This window comes from Gossypium hirsutum, chromosome A07 (genome assembly GCF_007990345.1).
Source record: "Gossypium hirsutum isolate 1008001.06 chromosome A07, Gossypium_hirsutum_v2.1, whole genome shotgun sequence".
Classification (NCBI taxonomy): Eukaryota; Viridiplantae; Streptophyta; class Magnoliopsida; order Malvales; family Malvaceae; genus Gossypium; species Gossypium hirsutum.
Window position 1 is genome coordinate 3,269,743 of NC_053430.1, and position 19,839 is coordinate 3,289,581.

Here is a 19,839-nt window from a genome sequence, read left to right on the forward strand (position 1 = left end):
GTCTCTTCACTATTTATATTCAAGTTTTTTCACTTTTCATATTCAAGTCTCTTCACTCTTCTAACTTTTTATAATTTATTTATGCAAGGTTAATTTAATTATGTGCCAACAATGGAGCCTCGCTCAGTGAATGGTTTATTCCACAATTCATCTAACCACCTATTGGTTAAAGCTTATTCTACCATTGCTAGCTAGCTCTAACTTGTTATAACCACTCACCCAAATTCTCACTTAAAAAGAGTTAAGTCTCTCAAAAAAATGCCTACGATATAAGTGCAAACATATAAGGAAAAAACAACAAAAGAAACTTTAACAAATTAGCACATCACTCTCTTAAACGACACATCTTCATTTGCGACCCAATTGCCTATTTATAGGCTCAATATGGCAGCCTTAATCAATTAGTACTAAGTAGAGATAAATACTTCTTTAATGCTACAATAATATTGGATAGATAATCTTCAAATCTTATCTCAAGATAAAGCTTGATAATCTCCATAAAATCAACACATAAATCATCCAAGATAGAGGCTAAAGGATAAGCATAAGCCTTATCCAATAAAGGCATGTCAATTTCTAATCTTTCTTCAGCCACCACGTAGGATCCACATAGGTTTGAGATGAAATAAAATATGTTCAGGGTCTCATTTGCTTATGATAAAATGTATATGCAGGCCCAAGTCAAAATGACAACACCTTGTAATATTCAAGTTGTCCAAAAGTTTTGTTTGAACAAGTGTTTAAACATTTGTTAAACAGATTATGTTTAAACATGTGTTTGAATAAGAGTCGAGTTATTAGTCTTAGACAACCTTGGTCTTAACACGTATCTCTGTCATGCTTGGGTAGCTACTGTAATTAGTAGGTCTTATTGAATTGAATATAATTAGAGTACCCTAATTACACTCTCAAACTCTTAAAGAGTGAGAATTAATGAAGTAGTTACATAGGTAAATACAAGCAATTATACTTAAATCCAATTACAATTTTTTTCAAAAAAGCTCGTACATAATTTAAGTTTAAAGAGTTATTTTTATATAATAACAATAATATTTTAATTAAAACATATATTTTAATTTTTTATAATATAATTATATGATATATTTTATTAATCTAATTTAAATAATTTGAAAATTTTATCAACAAATATGGAATGCTAAAATAGTTAAAATAAAATTACTAAAATACTTATTATTTTTTAATTAATTTTATTAGTAATTATATTGTCGAATATTTTCTTGCACTAACATATTGTATATAATAATTTGGTTGTAGGTTTTGTTACTTGTTTAAATTTTTTTTCAAGTAATATTAATAATTTTTATAAATAATATTTTTAAAATTTAAATTTATATAATTACAATTTATACAATTAAACAAAATATACATTGATATGAGAAATTAGACAAGAGAATAATTACTATTTTTTATTGTACAAACACACTTTACATTACACGTAGAATTACAATATCAATCAAACATGATATGTAAGAACCACAGCATTGTTATGGTGATCCATAACATACATTTATTCGGTTCTTTAAAGCATTACTTGAAAGCATGGTGGTGTTACTGAAAATAATTTTTTAGAAAATGATTTTTGGAATATTGATTGATTTTTTTGAAAAAATTGATAATTTTTATGTTTGGATGATTTCGCATAAAATATTTTTTATTATTTGAAAAATTATCTTGAAATTATTTTCTGAAAATTGTTCTTATTGAAACAACACAACATAAATATATTTATTATAAATATATAACATTTCCTTATAATAATTGAAATTTATAATTATGCTTAATTAAAACTTAATTTAAATTACGTATATTATATAAATGTATATTTATTTCATTAAAAAATAACTTGTATAAAATATTTTCATGAAATTTATCGACTAACAAAAAAAATATTAATTTTTTCATAAAGGTAATTCATTTTTTAGAATAATTCATTTTTTAGAACCATTTTCATTTAAACAAATATAACCTTAGTTTGAGAAGGAAATGCACCACCATTCCGCAAACAAATCCCAGTGCTGCACTTGACCCTACAAGCGAAACAGCTGTGCATATCAACATTACAAAACATTCTCCCTTTGAATTCGTATCCCTGCAGGTCATTGCTAGCTCAATCCCTGCAAATAATAGTAAAACACCCAATATGCCAACGGGAAACCAATCCAAAATCCTCACTAAAAATGTTCCTAAAACCAAACCCAACACCAATTCAGCTACACCTAGAATGGCTACACACCCACCACTCCTGCCTCCAAACTTGTACTGCCCGGCTAGCCCACCTGCACCATGGCAGCATGGTATGGCACCAAACCAGCAACCCACCAAGTTCATTAGCCCCACGGTCATCGAAACCGAAGTAGCTGATAATTCCTTTCCTGGAAACAGATCTGATGACAACTTGCAGACTGCAATCACTGAGTTCAGAATTGATAAGGGCAGTTGGGGAATGGTTCCCTTGATGAATCCTTGTTTCCATGCATGACTAGTGAATTGCACGACCTCCATTGATGAAGGTCCAAATTTAATGCCTTTCACCACGGCAGGCTTTCGTATGAATGCCAAAACTACGCCTAATAAGAAAACGATAAAAGCTGAAGGAATATTAGCCATGGTTTTCTTAATTCTTTTACTTCTCATATTCCTTTCTTCATCGTCAACATTACTAGTCTCTCTTTCATTTCTTTCTTTACCCGCACCATTGATAACAATTATGAAACAAGCGCAAACAATAGCCAAAATCAGTCCATCCAATCCCACCCAATGCCTATTCTCTTCAGACTTCGATTTCGAAAAATCCTGAACCTTTCTAATGTACTTAACGGCAGTCATAGTAAATGCTAAGCCTTGTGACAACTGAATTCCCTAACAACAGATAGAGGCATCAGTTTGTACACCAGCTGCATCAACCCTGAAGCACCCAAGACCAACAAGATTGCACCGGTACAAATCCCGGACGCCATTACTTCCGGGATATTAAAATCCGGACCATCTGATATAGCTACGGCTGCAATCGACTTCATGGGTTGGACAGGCAATGGAATACCATATATGGCGCCAGTGAGCATGTTGTAGACACCAGTGAATATCAATGTGGTCCCTAAGTTAAGGTCCTTGGCAAGTGTCAAGGCCAATACAATAGGAATATATGTGCCTAAGTCTCCCATGGCACCATTCAGTTCTGCCCATTTGGATCGAAAAACTAAGTTGCTTTTCACTTTGTGAACTAAGTTATCCATGGAAAGAGAGGTGGGGTTGCTGTCTAAGTTTTCAGATGTTTGGGGGTTTTGAGACTCCATGGCTAGCTTTGAAATACGGCAGTGTGTATGGACTGAGAATGGAATGTGTGGGTTTTATAGATGATAGCTATCTTATGAAGTGGAGATTTTCATTTTCCTTTTGATTCATGTGAAGGCGAATATGTCATGCTAAGCATACAATAAAAAACAACACGTCAACCTTACTGTTAACACAACACTCCAGTTCTAAAATAAATTTAGTACACAAACTTATTACCATATTGAAGAACAAAATATTTACAAACCAAATATTCCTTTCTTTAAACGTTATTCTCTCTTACATATAATGTATATTTTGTACTATATATAAATAACGTTAAACTATAAGCACTCTCACTTTTATATAATTATATCATATTATATATAAATAGTTTTAAACTGTAAACCCTCCTTCATGAATTTATTCAAGTGAAGAAACTCGAAAAAGTTCAAAAATAAATGTATATATAAATAAATTTAAATTGTAAGTATTTTTTGTATTTTTTTTTCAAATGAAAAAAACTTAAAAGCTAATAAAAATAGTAAGAAAAATGACACCCACTTATAGTGTAAGGCAATGCATTTCCACGTAATTTTATTAAGAATAATTATTTTCCTATTCTCAAGATAAAGTATAATATCTTTTACTCGAACGGACCAATTTTTGTTACACCTTTGAATTGAATAATACCAAAAATCAATCAAAAGAAGAAAATAACAAAGAGAGAGAGAGAGAGAAAGAGAGACTATTTTGAGGATACATCATAAACATTATATATGTCAACCTTATTGTATTTACGTATCATTCCAGTTCTAAAACAAACTTAATACAATTCTAATCTAACAGTTCCAACTTAACATTTAAAACAATATCTAAAACAACCTTATTGGAATCATTCTAGTTCCAAAGTTCTGGGATTATTTACAAACCAATACTCATTTCTTTAAATAATATTATTTCTATATATATCATATATAAGTAATTTTAAATTCCAAGTCCTCTCTTGTGAATTTATTCAAATGAAGGAATTTTGAAAAGTTGATTATATAATATATATCATAATATATATAAATAACTTTTAACTATAAGATCTCTCTCGTAGATTTCTTCAAATGAAGAAACTATAAAATGCTCATAAAATAATGACGTATATATAAATAACTTTAAATTATAAGTCTTTTCTCATTAATTCCTTCAAATGAAATTTTTTTTAAAGAGCCTATAAAAATAGTGAGAAAATATACACTTATTAATAGTTTAGGGGTGAGCTATTAGAGTGTTCTTTAGTCAATATAAAATTTATGACGCTTTTATTTCTCTGTTTTGAAAATTATTATTACCATATAAATACAACTAATAGATAATGAAAATTTTAAAAAATCTAACCTAATAAATAATGAATAATAAAATAAAAACTATAGAAATTACATAAAAAATAAAAATAGCCACTTGCAATCATTACATTCTTTTGTACCTTATTATATTAAATATATATGTTAAGTATTTTCAAATAACTATTCTTAATTATTATTATGTGGAAATTTTTTATCTACAAACTTGAAAGGCAATGTGTTTCCACAAAACTTTCCCTATTCCCAAGAAAAAATACAAAGTTTGTTTTTTTAAGAGAAAATTTTGAATAATAACAAAAATCACTTAAAAATAAAAAGAAAAACGATAAAAAAAATACTATTCTCAAGATACATCCTGTATACTATAGACGCCAACCTTACTCCATTCACACATCATTCCTATTCTAAAACAAACTTAATTTAGTTCTAGCTTAACAATTCCAACCTAACATTTGAAGCATTATTTAAGACAACATTTAAAACATATAGTTCTAGCCTAATAGTTCCAGCCTAACATTTAAGACAAAATGCCTAACAGTTAAACATGTAAAACAAAATTAGTACTGTATTAGAATGATACTTAAAATAAATTGCCTAACATTTAAAACAAATTTAGTATTGCATTGGATGTGTGTGTTAGGACCAGAGTTGGTCAATGTTGATGTTTCAATCCTTGTTTAGACAACTTTTTTAAAATATCTATCCAAATAGATTTCTTTCGACAGTCTAAGTGTCATTAGATGATGGCATTTTTTACTTAGACCTTCATATGTGTTTTTATCATAAGCAGATAAATCCTATGACATGTTTTAGTTTATCTCAAGCTCTAGTGTGTAATTGTTTGAGGAAGATTAAGATCAACATGCTTTATCAATTAAGACTTATATTTATTCTTTTAATCCTTGGTGATTTATGAGCCAATGATTAATTGGTTTACCAGGCTTTATCTTAGGGATAAAATTTGGAGTTTATTTATCAAGGATTGTTATGTTATTAAGGATGATTTTATCTCTACGAAATTCGATTTGGGTGGCTGCCTTATTTGGCTTATAAATAGGTAGCAGTTCGTATGCTGAAGTTGCATCTTTTTGAAGAGTGCTGTGCTAATATGCCGGTTTACTTTCTATTGGTTTTCCTTTGTATTCTTGCACTCATTTCGTAGGCATTGCTTGTGATAGTTTAAACTATTTGTAAGTAAGGTATTTGAGTAAGTGGTTGTAACAAGTTGAGATGCGGTTGCTTTTTTTGTAAGGGTAGATTGGGCTTTAGCCGATAGATGGTTGGATCAATTGTTGAACAAACATTGTGTGTTTATTTCTCCTTATATGCATTGTTTCATTATTGTTCTCTATCTTGTTTAATTTCATATCTGGAGAATTTGTTTAGACAACAGTTTGAACAAAAAGTAAATTGACTAATTATTTTCAATGTGCAGTAGCACATTGTTCTAGTTCCAAAAAAAACTTATTACAATATTAGAATGCCCGAGTTATAGGTTATTTCCAAACCAATACTCCTTTCTTTAAACATTAATGTTTCTCTTTTTTCATGTAATACATATCATATTATATATAAATAACTTTAAACTATAAGTTCTCTTTTAAGAATTTCTTTAAATGGGAAAACTTTAAAATGCTTGTAAAAATATTGAGATATATATATAAATAATTTTAAATTATAAGTAATCTTTCGTTAATTTCATCAAATGGAAAAAAAAATTCTAAAGAGCTGAGCAAAATAGTGAAAATTTTGATATTTATTTATAGTGTAAGTGTAATTTATTAGAGTGTTCTTTAATCAATATAAAATTGTGACACTTTTATTTCTCTAAAATTATTATCTATAATATACATAAAAACACGTATTTTAAAAAAATTTTGAAATATATATTTTTTTATTTCATTATGAAATTTCACGAAAAATATTTTGGATGAAGCCCTTGTTGCAGGTACATGATTCTCGATTTCAACCAATTTTTTCTTTTATATTTCTATTAAATTTGTTTATTAATTTAATTTAAATATCTTTTATATTTAATAAATAAAAATATATTTTGTATGCATCGTAAACAACTTGCGTAAATATCTTCTTGGTAGTAATGAGGTGGCCACGATGATAGTCATATTTCCATTCATTAATTTTTGCTTATATGTTGAAAACATTTATTCTGGAATTGATTATATTTAATCGGGTGTAATAAATACGGGATTACTTAAATTAAGATTATCTTAAAATATTTAATTTTTAGACATTAATAAAATAGAGTTACATCATTAAATTACTCGAAAGGTTTAAAGGATCATATATTTTAAAATACAATGAAGGATCAGAGTGGTATCCAGAGAATCAAATTTAATTGCGAACTGTTTGACTAAGATTTGTCTTGCGTGGAAGTTGAGCTTACAAAAATTTGATGTGCCTCCTAATGAGGTCATGAGGGATCTTCAACAAGATAAAATTCGTGGTGTGATTAAGTCATTAATATGATGTAATTTGTTTTTACTGTTCATAAGAAAATACAAATGGTACTATACACTCATCTATATATAACATCTTCTCTACCTTAATTTAACTTTAATTAAATTACATGAAAATAATTAAAATTTTGAAAAAAAAAGTTGAAAAAATCATAAGAAAAAATTGAAAAAACCTGAAATAAATAATTAAATTTTAACATATTATATATTTTTAACTCTTTTTATTTATTTCAATTTAAATTAATTAAGGTTTGATTTGTAAACATCCTAATTGTAATTTAACTAATTTGATGGTATTTTAACATTTATTAAGGTTGTCGATTAAGTATTAACTCGATTGGTATGAACATTCTTGTCAATGTAGGAGAATATATGGGTTCGAGTATGCTAAAACACATTATCCTCCTATTTATGAGTTGGGAAGAAATTATGAATAGTTCTAACATTGTGTTAAAAAGAACAGATATAATCGGAATCTATAATGAAATAATTCAAAAAAATATTTATTAAAGTTAAAATGGATAATAATATTTTGATCTGTATTATATAATATAATATTTTAAATAAAAGTTTATCATAATAAATATTTTAGTACTGTGTACTATTAAAATTATGGCTTTACAAAGGGAAAATATTGAGCAATGTTAAAATATTTGAAGTTGTTGCAATGTGTTGAAGGAAGTGTTCACTTTTATGACAAAACAATAATTTGTCATATTTGGAATTCCATTTTATTTGACCTTATAATAGTTCAATTAAGATGTTATTCAACAATTATGAAACTATAAAAAATAGGTAATTTTGATTTTTTTTATGATATCAATCATGTTCGTATTATAGTTCATTGAGATTAATAATTTTTTCGAAAATTCATGACCATCCCTCTTAATATCATCATCTCTAAAGTTTTAACGCTAAGTTTGGATTTATTTAAACCATAACATACACATGCTACATGGTTCCTCTCCCTCATTTCATTTAAGAAGATTAGCCAATGAACCAAAAATGATAAATAAAAAAAAATCTGTGGTAAAAAAAAATTGTAAACTAAAAGGGAATGCAAGTAGTGAAGGAATGGGGACATGGAAAGGTATATGGGAAGATAGTATGAGATAGCGTTAGCCCATGCATCAATGATGGAAAGCAAAATGGCACTGTGAATGTGGTGAAGCCTGAACCAGGGACTTGGTTTAACACAAGGGCAATGCATACAAGATTCACCCACCCGTGGCCATCAATGGAATTGGTGTACATTTATCCAACTCCAGCCAGCTTCCAACAAGTAGATATTATATGATAGTAATAACGTAAATGATGAATAGGATGTGCTTCATCCATTCTTTTTTCCTTCTCTTTAATTCTTGTTGAATTGCGTTTTTATTTCTCTGTGTAAAAATAAATGAAAATAAATTTTACATATAAAAAATATATACATACATACACATATATAAAATGTTTTACTACCATCCAAACACTAAAATAATAATATCAATTTTTCTAGAAAATCAATTCATTTGGTGTTTCAATTATTGGTTTGATTGCTGTACAAGCAACTCATTTGTCTCTTTCCTTCCTCTAATGAAATGGTCTAATTGGACTGTTCTAACCATTTCTTAGTCAGTTCATTATTGTCCTTTTACTTCCTGTCTAAGTTACCTTTCTTGCAATCTCTCACTCTCAGCATCACAACAAAACGACCCCATAAGGCCATACCCTGTTCCCACTTCCCATAAACGGCCCAGAAGCTCCCATGTGCATGTAGTAGCTTCTTGCATTCACACCTTCTTCACATGTGTGGTCCTTACTCGTCCACGTTTCATTCAATACTTCCCCCATTGCAAATATTAAATCCTTATTTTCCCTTATATTCAACTGAAACCAGATTATAAACCATCTTAAGCCCAACAAAAGAAATCACTCCTCTCACAAACCTCAAACAATGGAAGTGGTGAAGAACTTGGACATCCAAAGATACATGGGAAAGTGGTACGAGATAGCTTCCTTCCCATCTTTCTTTCAACCTAAGAAGGGGGAGAACACCAGCGCTTTTTACACTCTGAAGGAAGATGGGACGGTGCATGTGCTTAATGAGACTTTTGTTAATGGCAAGAAAGATTCCATAGAAGGCACCGCCTACAAGGCTGATCCCAAGAGTGACGAAGCCAAGCTCAAAGTCAAATTCTACGTTCCTCCTTTCTTGCCTATCATTCCTGTTACTGGGGATTACTGGGTTTTATACATTGATGAGGATTATCAATATGTTCTTGTTGGTGGTCCTACCAAGAAGTACCTTTGGGTACTATTATTATGCCTTTATTAACCCTTTCAATCGCTCTTTCTAGTATGCAGTAGTTATAATTGTGGGTTATATTTGTCGCAGATATTATGCAGGCAGAAACATATGGATGAAGAAATCTACAACATGTTGGAGCAGAAGGCTAAAGACTTGGGGTATGATGTGAGCAAACTGCATAAGACACCACAAAGTGATTCTACACCAGAAGGAGAGCATGTCCCCCAAGAGAAAGGGTTCTGGTGGATAAAATCCCTGTTCGGGAAGTAGGAAAAGATGAATCATGGTGAAGTGTACAAAAATAAATATATTGGCATCAAAATCCAGTTTGTGTCTTTTTTTATTGAAGTCGATTCTCATCTTGTGCTAGTGGTAGTGTCCTAAAGAGAGACATTGTTGTATGAATGTAAGCTTGTGTATTGTTATATCCATACCTGAAGTACAGTTTTAATGGTTATGGATGGTGGTGGAACATGTGTATTGATGAATATTGATCCTCTGCCACTCTTCAGATATGATGTGACTGAATGCTTATCTATCTATCTACTACATAGGACGGGGGAGTTGTGGACTGACTGTGGACCACACAGCTTCTGCTTCTCTCTCTTCGCGCGAAACCAACCCTTTGTTTTATGGCGGGGAACACTCATACCATGCGTTACAGCCATTCATGAATCATTAATCATATTAATATCCCATCATATTTTTTTTATTTTTTTTTACTTGTTAACGTAAAAATTACCTGAAAATAAAAGGGTTATATTTAAGTTTTTATATTTTTTAAATTTTTAAATTTTAATCTTGATACTAATAATAATAGTTAATTTATTAATTGAAGTTTTAGTGAAAAATATATGAAAATAACAAAAATAATATGATATTACATACATAATAATATATTTATCACATTATATTTTAAAAATAATAAAATTTAATTGAATGAATTTAATAATTATTGGTCGATGATAACTAAAATTTTAAATTTTAAAAAAAAACATAAATACTAAAATGACTAAATTAAAATATAAAAAATAAATCCACATTTTTTAAGATTAATAGCATAATTTAACTAAAAAAGAGGTGAAAACAAAAACATTATATATTAATTTCAAAATAATTTTTAAAAGTTGAAAGGAAATATTATATTAATTTTAAAAAATTGAAAATAGAAAATTTTTTGTTTAGTTTCAAAAACTTTTATTTAATCTTTTTTATAAGGAAAATGAAGCACAGAAAAAAGACTTGATTTGGAGGTGCACATCGAGAGATACCGGTCGCTTATTTAAAACTAAATCCAGGCAATAATAATTTTCTTAAAAAAGTAGTTCACTTCAAGTAAATTTCAATAACGTCTATCTATCTTTAGTACCAACACAAAACAACATCGCCAACCCCTTCATATTTTTATTAGAAGCAAAGTTATGTTGTATCATCACAACATAAGAACTGCAGGAAAAACAGGACATAAAATTTGGCTATTTCTCCTATCACACACTACAAGTAATAAGGAATAAACCATATAAACAAATAACAGTTACCACCAGCTTCAGATGCTAACATCACTGCATAGCTGTTTTTCTCTACAAGGTTTACAGTATACTACAACATTGATTGGTTTTCTTAGCCTGACTGTAGAACATCTGTTTCAATAACCAAAATAGGTTTCATGTTAGCAATTACATTTGGTTGTTCAATTCAGATGAAGATGTCACAGTTTTAATAAAAAGGATGGATATGAGCATTGTTGTCATAAACCCACGATATTTAGGACAATTTGAAGACATAATCAGAGTATGCTGGACTTGACATAATGATATCAATTTACCTTGTAGTAAAGACGATAATAATCTCTAAAAGGGCACAAATGAGAAAGGGAGAGGAGATAAATTCAAAGTGACTACCATTAGAATAGTAACGATTAATAAAAAGGAACAATAAGAAATATAAGCCTCGCATATAGGATTATATTGTCTTGCGCATGTACCTGAGATGCCGCACTCAGATCTGAACTCTTCTCAACTAAACTGTCCAGCTTCTCACCTCGTGCAAGCACACTATCAATAGTTTGATGCTGCATCAAAAAATAATCATTTCTATGAGTGAAAGAAGAATTAATAATCAATCAAAATGCTAACACAAGCATGCTAAAACTTTCAAGATTTCTTCAAGTTGCATTTTAAATGGCAAAAGTTTAATAGAAAACATAAACCATTAGCTAACAATTATTCCTTTATAATGTTCAAGTTGAGAACATGGTAAGAAAACAAAGAGATGACACTTATTAAGTGCTTGATGTGCCCAACATATCAAACCAAGACACCATTTCTTGATGGACCTGAAATCAATTCCACAAGGAATTTACAGCCAAGTATTAGGAGGTATGAACTAATTTGAACAAATTGTATGCAAACAATGGAACCTAAATTCACTTTAGTTGTCAGTAACCATTGACCTTTTCGTCTTTTCTAACTAGCCACTTGGCAGTTCATATGATCTAAACTTGAATATTTCACAACACTTCTCTCCCAACAATGACAATAGGCCACAAGTATATCAGCAAACCACTTTTCCAGTCATTTCCTGACAGCAGAATACGAAGGAGAAATAATTTATAAGATCCAAATGAAAAGCTACAAAATCAGTTTCCAAACATCACCCCCAGTTAATCCCACAATGATCATTACTAATTTGTTCTTTAGAAACAAATCTTCCTTTGGAATCGTTATCATTGAATCACAACATTAAAGAAAAATATATACTAGTTCACTATGAATTAAAAGTCTTTCTATTGAAATGATATCATTCATGACAATAAAGGAAAAAAACTTTCAAATATGAATAGCAACGAAATGATAATTGAAGCTGAGGATTGCATAGTACGGTAGCTGAAAGCTAAAAGGAAAGCACACAAAATTGTCATATTTTTGCACAAAAACAGCAAAATACTTACAAGGATGATTTTAGTTTCATCCAACTCCCTCTGAATTTTCAATAATTTATCTGCCTCTGCTGGGTCCTGAAAACAGAAAGAGGGTTATGGAAGGTTTTCTAAATGTAACTCCTATAAAGCTCCTGGTAACATGCTCTGAAAATAAATTGTGAAATTAATTTGAAAATTATAATTACACATCACATTAAAACACAGCAGAAATGCACGAGAAACAAAACAGACACCTGATATTTGGTCAAAGCATTATCCAAATAGGGCCAAGGTTCAGTGCTATCAGCTTGTGCAGTTCTCCATGATTCCCCAAAGTTTTTCTGATATTCATCTATCACCTGCCAAACATTACTATTTGAATTTCTTCAAAGAAACCAAAGGGGATACAACCTCGCAGATATATTTCACAACACCAAAACAAAGAACAATAAAAGTAATGCATACCAAATGTGATGATATGTGACCTGGACTCTTGACATCATCTTAAACTTTTAGTGTCAATACACACATCTACCTCCACCAATCCATCTGGTTATCACTATCAGGTTCAAAGAGAAGGAAACCGAACCCCTATCCAGCTAACCATGAATCAAAAAGGATAACCATATCCAACATATGTGGCAAGCAACAAGCATAAACTTAAGTTAACAGTGGGAACCAATCAAAAGGTAGTATTTGAAGGAAAATTTTAGCTATTATTGCTATTTCTGTATATCTCTTGAAACAAAACAGTGTGCAAAAAATCTGTGTGATAAATTTAAGAGTAGAGCCTGCTGATAAGGTTCCACGTGAAACAAAGGATCTGGTTAAGCCCGGAATTGAGCTGGAAAATGAGACTGAGCTTAGACTTAATCTTGGAACTGCTGAGAAATGAGAATAAGCTGAAGGCTGAGCCAGGAAACGAAGAGAAGCAAAGAGCTGGGAAGATGGAAGCTAATGGAGCTGCAAGGGAGCTAATATTTGATAGCTAGAGTACAAGCTGAGAGCTGGTAGGCAAAGTATCAGCCAGAGGGATCAGAATGAGGAAAGAAGCAGTGGTTACTGAGCTGGAATTAGGCCAATATCTAGAATTTGAAGCTCCTGTTGTAAATAGGACAACTGTCAATAATTACATTATTGCTCCTATAAATTAGCTCATTTTACAGTAATCTAGTCGCTATTCATATATTCATGTAAACAGTTCTAATCATGAATGAAAGTATCCTTTCTCTCTTTCATATATTCTTCTTCTCTCTTTTGCTTTCTCTTCATTTCCTGCTATAATCACAGTCTCGGGCTATGACACCCTATAAAATTGTACTAAGAAAACTAGATGCAAACAACTGAAAACACCAATATTGCAGCCAGTAAGATTGGATGATATTGAAGCTTAAGACAAATCATGACACAGAGAATTCAATTACCTGGTTGAGAAGCGAAAAAGCACTTCGAACAGGGTAGTGATCATCCATAAATCCAATTGCACAAAGTCCATTTCTGTTGTAAGAATGTACCTTGTACTCTACAATAACATCACCAAACCAATAAATAAATTATTAATCATAATTTCTCATAGTCTCGTCATGATCAACCAAATCATCTTCTCAAACCTAAAATAGAAACGAAGTTAATAAAAACATAAAGATCACCCCATAACGTGAGAAATCTTTATTAATCGAGAGAAAACGCAAATGAATCATGATATTCGTTTTACTCGTAAAATCGAAAATTCAAAAAAGATCGCAATCTAAGACAAGATAGAAAACAAAAGATCCAAACACGATGTTCTTGATCCAACTACCACATATATTGGTAATCGACGATAACAAGATTATCCTAAAACACAAAATTAAGAATGGTTCGAAGTGGACGGACCTTCGTGCTGGACGGACTGGCGCTGACCGGGAGGGGTTCGTTTGGCGACGGTTCGAGAAACAAAGACGATAAACTCCCGAACGCTTGACCTTTGGAAGAAACCGAAATGGCTCACATCGCAAGCATTGGCTAGAATTATCGGATCGGCTCCTTCCGGCATGCACTTCAACATCAATAACGCCGTGATCTTCATCTTTCTCTTTCTCTCTCAATTTCCCCTAACCCACAATTTTTTTTTTGAAAAAAGATCGTTTTTCTTTATCTATCTCTCTGCAAAAAGGGAAAGAAAATGTTTTTATTTTTCGTGTCTGGATTCGTAAGAAAGGAGAGTCGATGATTTTTCAGTTTTCTTTTTATGATTCTTTGCAATCGCCTTGGCTGCCGCGATTTTAATTTGATTTAATTGTAATTTTAGTCCCTATATTATTTAATATTTAAAATTTAATTTATCTATTTTAATTTGGTATAATTTGATCCTTTTGATGATACTATTAATAGTTTCAAATTGATAACTTTATTAATTACTGCAGTTAAATTGATTATTTTGATTTTCTAAAATAATCCTAAGAATTTGATTGATATGAAAATTTATTACTAGTTGAATATGGCTAACTATGTAATTTTGATTGTGTAATCAAAATATAGTTTAAAATTTTACGTGATCACTTTAATATAGTAACTAATATTGTTGCCAATTTAGTCCTATTAATAACGTTGTAAAAGTAGAATACCCAATTTATGTTAATTAAATGTAAATATTTAGATTTAGATTTCAGCATAAAAGAGGGACTAACATTATTGTTAATTATATCGGTTTGGAGGAAGTTTGATAGATCAAGACCGTTGATCTATTTTGTTCCACAAGAATCTTGCACAATGGCAGTTCAATTTTGGTTTAAATTTGTAAGAGGTGTTTGTATTCTTTTAAAACTTAAAATTTAATCTTGTATTGTTTTATTTACAATTTTTGATCCCTTCATCTAATTTTGCGAGATTATGAAATTATGAAAAAGGTAAATAAAATTTTTAGCCCTGATTTTTACATACCTCGTAACTTCTCCCTAACTCTTAAATAGGAAGATAATGTATCAGTACACTAAAATCTACATTCTCCTACACTAACAACAATATCAATGTCAATAGAGCTAAAACTCAATCTACAATTCTTTCTTATTTAAATTTAATTATAATAAATAAATATTAATATAAAATATTTTAAAATTTATTATTAAAAAATAAAATAGACAAAGTCAAGTTGAGCCATGGTTGGGTTGATTGAGATGAACGGACTACCCAGCCCATCAATACCTTTATTTACCGTTCAAAGGGCAACTAACATATTTCCTTTTTAAAAAATCATTTTTTTTAATTTTTTTCATAAATTTAGAAATTTTAAAATGACTTTTTAAATTCTTTTTCATAAATTTTTTTATCTTTTTAAAAAAGAAAATATTTTTTATAATTTTTATTTAAAAATTATTTATTATACTTTTAAAGTAAACCAAAATTAAACAAATAATAAACGTTGATGGTTTAAACATCAACGATTTAACAACACGGAATGAAGGAAATAAAACTTTTAGTTAAAATTAAAAAATATGAAGTAAATTTTAGAAGAGTATAGGATCTCACAGATTTAAACCTTCCATTTTCATACATTTAAAGGTGGAGCTGCAGTCAAATTAAAAGCAAGGTTGGGCTGTCCATGAACTATAAATATAACTTATTGAGCAAAATGAATCAAATTCTGCCCATGAACCTTTTAAAATTTAACAAATATATTATAATTGAAAATAACTTGTTATTTGGTTAATGTTTGATGCAGACAGTGAATAATTCTTTGTACTGTCAATAAATGTCTAAAAATAAATTTACTTACCTTCGTTTACTATGAATGATGCATTGAAATTGATAAACAAAGTTTTCAACTGCGAAAGAAAAAGGGCAAATAGTGGTTCAGTTTAGTTACAATGAAGGTTCAGATTCAAAAATATGCCGCTGGGTATCCTTCACCAGCGAGAAAACACACAAACCAAACACAGAAAGAAAATAGGGAGAAGGGGTTGGAAATGGTGAGACTCAGATTCTCCTCTTTTCAAGACAGGTAAAGGAACAAGGCCTGTAGCTGCAAGAAAGACAATTTTCGCCAATGGTTTCACTGTAGTACATTTAACAGTTCTGAGTTCTAAAACAAAATCTTGCTACTGCTAACTTACATGTAGGAACAAGCTGAACAATGATAACCAAAATGTAAATTTACTGTACATTGAATGCCTTCTACAGGAATTGTTGAAGAATTGAAGGACAACCAAGAGAAGAAGCTCAAACGAAATGGAAATACTGGAAGCAAATAAGTACTGGATTCAAACATTTATTTTTACATGACCTGTCTGCCCCTTTGTTGAACTACAATTTTTTTGACGATCTCCCCTGCTGAGGTAACAAAGTAGGTCACCTGACATAGAATGATGGAAAGTTGCAGGCAAGAAGAAAAGATTTAGACATCCAATGCCTAATACCAATATTAATGGGTGATTTTGAAGTTCAAAGAACCTATAAGTTTCTTCGGGCATACACTATGATCAATTGAAAATGAATAGAGTACTTACCATCTCCAGTGAGCCGAGTCTATGGAGAAGAAACCCATTAGTCATTTCTCTGAGAAACAGAAAGACAAAAATGTTCGTCTCAAATTAATATTCAAAATAGAAAACAGGATTGGCATGAGGTTTTCGAGAATATAACTCACGTTCCAATTCGGTATCTTCCATTGCCAGAACCCAAACGGGAGTTCTCTTTAATCAAACCTGGGTTACCTATATAAGCAACATTATCTTGAAGGGCATAGCTACAGCAACCTTGCTGGCTTAGGTAAACATTCTAGACACAAGCACAAAAATTTGAGTCAGTCTAAGCATCAAGATTACCAGAAATGTCATGGTGAATGAAAATCAATGTTTTTTTGGTAAATCCATTCAATTTTTATGGGGATGGTGGAGTTCATAATACTGAATTTGAATAAGCCTCACCACTCCGAACTTCACGAATATATGGTGTAGAGGCTCATTAATCAGTTTTGCAGTAAATTCTTCCTCATTCTCTTTACATGCAACCAATGGGTGGAACCCAACTACCATGCGCCTGGATTCATAGATCTCAAATCCTTAACTACTGTTACGGATGGAAATCTACAAGCATTTAATAATAAGAAACTGAAACCCAAAGAAGCAACTTGTTGTGGGAAAAAGCAGTCCAAGCCATGAAAATTTAGAGTATTTCTTGAAGTTTTAACTTCAGCAGGCAGGCTGAACAATTGCCACAGAACAAGAAATGCAAGATCTCTAACTTAAACAACAGGTGCTAACTCAGCTGAGACTATATTTCAGTTCTGATCTATACTATTATCACTGAGATCAGAAAACTTGTCAAAGCTAAGTTAAGTAGACTACTGCAAGACTGAAGCATGACCAGCCACGAAGATATAGTCTCATTTACCAGTCACTTGTGGTTGCTTTTAATGTCCTTGTCAGCCAATTTGACAAATTGCCCCTCTTGCCACTCGGTGATTCCACAACCACAGTGTCCTTACAGTTTCATAATGAGCCCAAATTAGAGGAAAGAAGACAGATCATTAACACAAATATTCATGCTCATAAATAAGACAGAAAGCAAGTGAATAATTTCTTGAAAGTACACTTCAGTAATCATACTCAAGCTCTAACATGTAGGGCCTCTGACCATGGTAATAGCCAGATAGCCAATCTATAAGGTTTAAAACCAAGAACTATAATAGAAAAGTAGGTTAAACAACTAATGATAATGACATAAGGGCCACCAAACTCGGTATACTAAGTGATGGTGCAGGGGTTAGTACTTAGTAGTATTTTCTTTTTACATCTTATCATACTCTCAGTGAACAAAGAATTTAAACGCTGGATCTGACAAACAAGTAACCACCTGCAATGAAGCAGTATTCAAACTGAGAATATCTAACATTCTCCCATGGGGTAGTTTGACCTGATGGAGAAAGCAACCGAATCCATCATGTTTAGAACCTCCAGTGGTATACCTACAAGCACCATTATCCATAACTATTCACTGAAGCAACGCTGGCAGATGAATGCAAATATGCTTATGCAACCAAGTGAAAGACTTGATTAGCAAGGGGATTGTATACCAGGGGACATTCAATAAGGGAGAGAGCCTGGTCACCTGCAAAGCATATATTTAGATTCATTAGTATGGAAACCAAGCCAGAAACAATTTGTATATTAATCTTATTGAAAACAAATTTCACTGTATATGGAGAAAATGCAGAGAGGACTTACGTTCTGCATGAGTGGATCGTCCTCACCAAGCTCGCTAATATTCACCACAAACTTCAAATCATAAGCTTTGGCCACATACCCCATCTTTATCAAGGACAATAAATTTAGTCAAACCAGGAAATTAACACAACAAATGCTCTGATGCAACCACCAATTATAATTTGATTCAATCATATCAGATAGAGAGAATAAAAATAGGGAATTAAAGCCAACATGGGCTGGTTCAATTGGTTGAGTAATCATAAACAACTTAACAAGCACCAGGTCCCATGATCAATAAGTACCACTTTTATGATCAAAAGAAAGAAAATCAGGTAAACGGAACGAAAAACATGAGAAGGCCACCCACAACCACTGATTTAGCATCAAAATCCCTGTTTGATTATTCATCGTAAATACTCTTTCCGCTATAAACATTACAGCTTAAGATATAGAAAAGCCAAAACTCCTGTTTTCTATTCTTCTTATTGAAATTCAACACTCATCAACTCCATAATTACTCTTGTGCCCAAAGAAACAAAGCCAGAAGTGACTTGACAATTTTTGAATTCTCCATCGGGATAGAAACTTGGACGAGAAAATAAGACGAAAACGAAAGCGAAAACAGAGGAAAGAGGAAAGAAACAGAGGAACTAACCAGTTTGAGAAGATGGGTCTGTTCTTGAAGTGATCTAAAGCCACCTCTAACACTGATAAAGTACAGGTCAAAGGGGCTACCATTATCGTTGTAAACCAACTTTTGAGGCTGACCCAAGTTGAGAACAATGTAGAGAGCAAAGCAAAGCGATAGCTGAATACCCAAAGTACGAAGCCACGATGTTGTTGATCTCTCCATTTCTACCTCTGCTAATTCTATTGCTCTGATTGATTGATAGATAGATCGATCGACCTATCGAGTTATAATAATAAACATAAGAGCAAAGCCCATATCTGAGATCTGACAGTTACATTTGTTTTAGCTTTGATTCCTGATGCTAAGCATGTCACATGGTACAATTATTCCACTAAAAGACGCAATTAATGCCATAATAATTTATGTCAGGACAAAGAAATTAAAAAGCTTATCAGTTAATAAAACACTTATAGTCAGTTCATTTGTCCTTTCTCTATTGGCAACTGATACAACACTTGAAGGAAATTCAATAATTCGAATTTCAAGATCTACATTCTCTATCAGGGTACCCATTTTTTAATGTAAAAAAAAAACGAAGATATTGATAAAATTTAATCAACCATGGGTATACAAATAAAGGAGCCAAGCTCTCTCATCCATCCCACCTTTCTCTATAGCCATGGCAAA

The 19,839-nt window shown here is 31.2% G+C and overlaps 3 protein-coding genes and 1 pseudogene across 7 annotated transcripts; 1 reads left to right on the forward strand and 3 right to left on the reverse strand.

Annotated features, from left to right (window-relative positions):
• Nucleotides 1-1,910: 1,910 nt before the first annotated feature.
• Nucleotides 1,911-3,429, reverse strand: LOC107899823 (molybdate transporter 1-like; annotated as a pseudogene).
• A 5,318-nt stretch (nt 3,430-8,747) lies between these two features.
• On the forward strand, nt 8,748-9,873 carry LOC107900483 (temperature-induced lipocalin-1). Its single transcript, XM_016826095.2, has 2 exons — nt 8,748-9,419; nt 9,504-9,873. Exons 1-2 carry the CDS (start codon nt 9,063-9,065, stop codon nt 9,684-9,686), a joined length of 540 nt encoding a protein of 179 aa, XP_016681584.1. The 5' UTR covers nt 8,748-9,062; the 3' UTR covers nt 9,687-9,873.
• Nucleotides 9,874-10,800: 927 nt separating this feature from the next.
• Nucleotides 10,801-14,590, reverse strand: LOC107900482 (VAMP-like protein YKT61). 3 transcript variants are annotated; one of them, XR_005930205.1, is made up of 7 exons: nt 14,212-14,590; nt 13,761-13,858; nt 12,591-12,695; nt 12,367-12,432; nt 11,869-11,996; nt 11,401-11,487; nt 10,932-11,056 (listed from the first exon to the last, which is right to left on the reverse strand). XR_005930205.1 is itself a non-coding variant. In XM_016826094.2 (6 exons), the coding sequence occupies exons 1-6, from the start codon at nt 14,402-14,404 to the stop codon at nt 11,006-11,008; spliced, it is 600 nt and encodes a 199-aa protein (XP_016681583.1). In that variant the 5' UTR covers nt 14,405-14,587; the 3' UTR covers nt 10,801-11,005. The 3 variants fall into 3 exon arrangements, 1 of the variants encoding a protein (XP_016681583.1); XM_016826094.2 differs by lacking the exon at nt 11,869-11,996 and having other exon boundaries at nt 10,801-11,056; nt 14,212-14,587; XR_001684951.2 differs by lacking the exon at nt 10,932-11,056 and having other exon boundaries at nt 11,401-11,751.
• Nucleotides 14,591-16,119: 1,529 nt separating this feature from the next.
• LOC107900481 (uncharacterized) lies at nt 16,120-19,528 on the reverse strand. Of its 3 annotated transcripts, none has more exons than XR_001684950.2 (10): nt 19,177-19,528; nt 18,540-18,623; nt 18,389-18,423; nt 18,169-18,280; nt 17,707-17,795; nt 17,241-17,352; nt 16,961-17,091; nt 16,821-16,869; nt 16,428-16,666; nt 16,120-16,336 (listed from the first exon to the last, which is right to left on the reverse strand). XR_001684950.2 is itself a non-coding variant. In XM_041117202.1 (10 exons), the coding sequence occupies exons 1-9, from the start codon at nt 19,372-19,374 to the stop codon at nt 16,589-16,591; spliced, it is 888 nt and encodes a 295-aa protein (XP_040973136.1). In that variant the 5' UTR covers nt 19,375-19,528; the 3' UTR covers nt 16,120-16,336; nt 16,570-16,588. The 3 variants fall into 3 exon arrangements, 2 of the variants coding, with proteins under 2 accessions (XP_040973136.1, XP_016681582.1); XM_041117202.1 differs by having other exon boundaries at nt 16,570-16,666; XM_016826093.2 differs by having other exon boundaries at nt 16,120-16,666.
• Nucleotides 19,529-19,839: the final 311 nt, after the last annotated feature.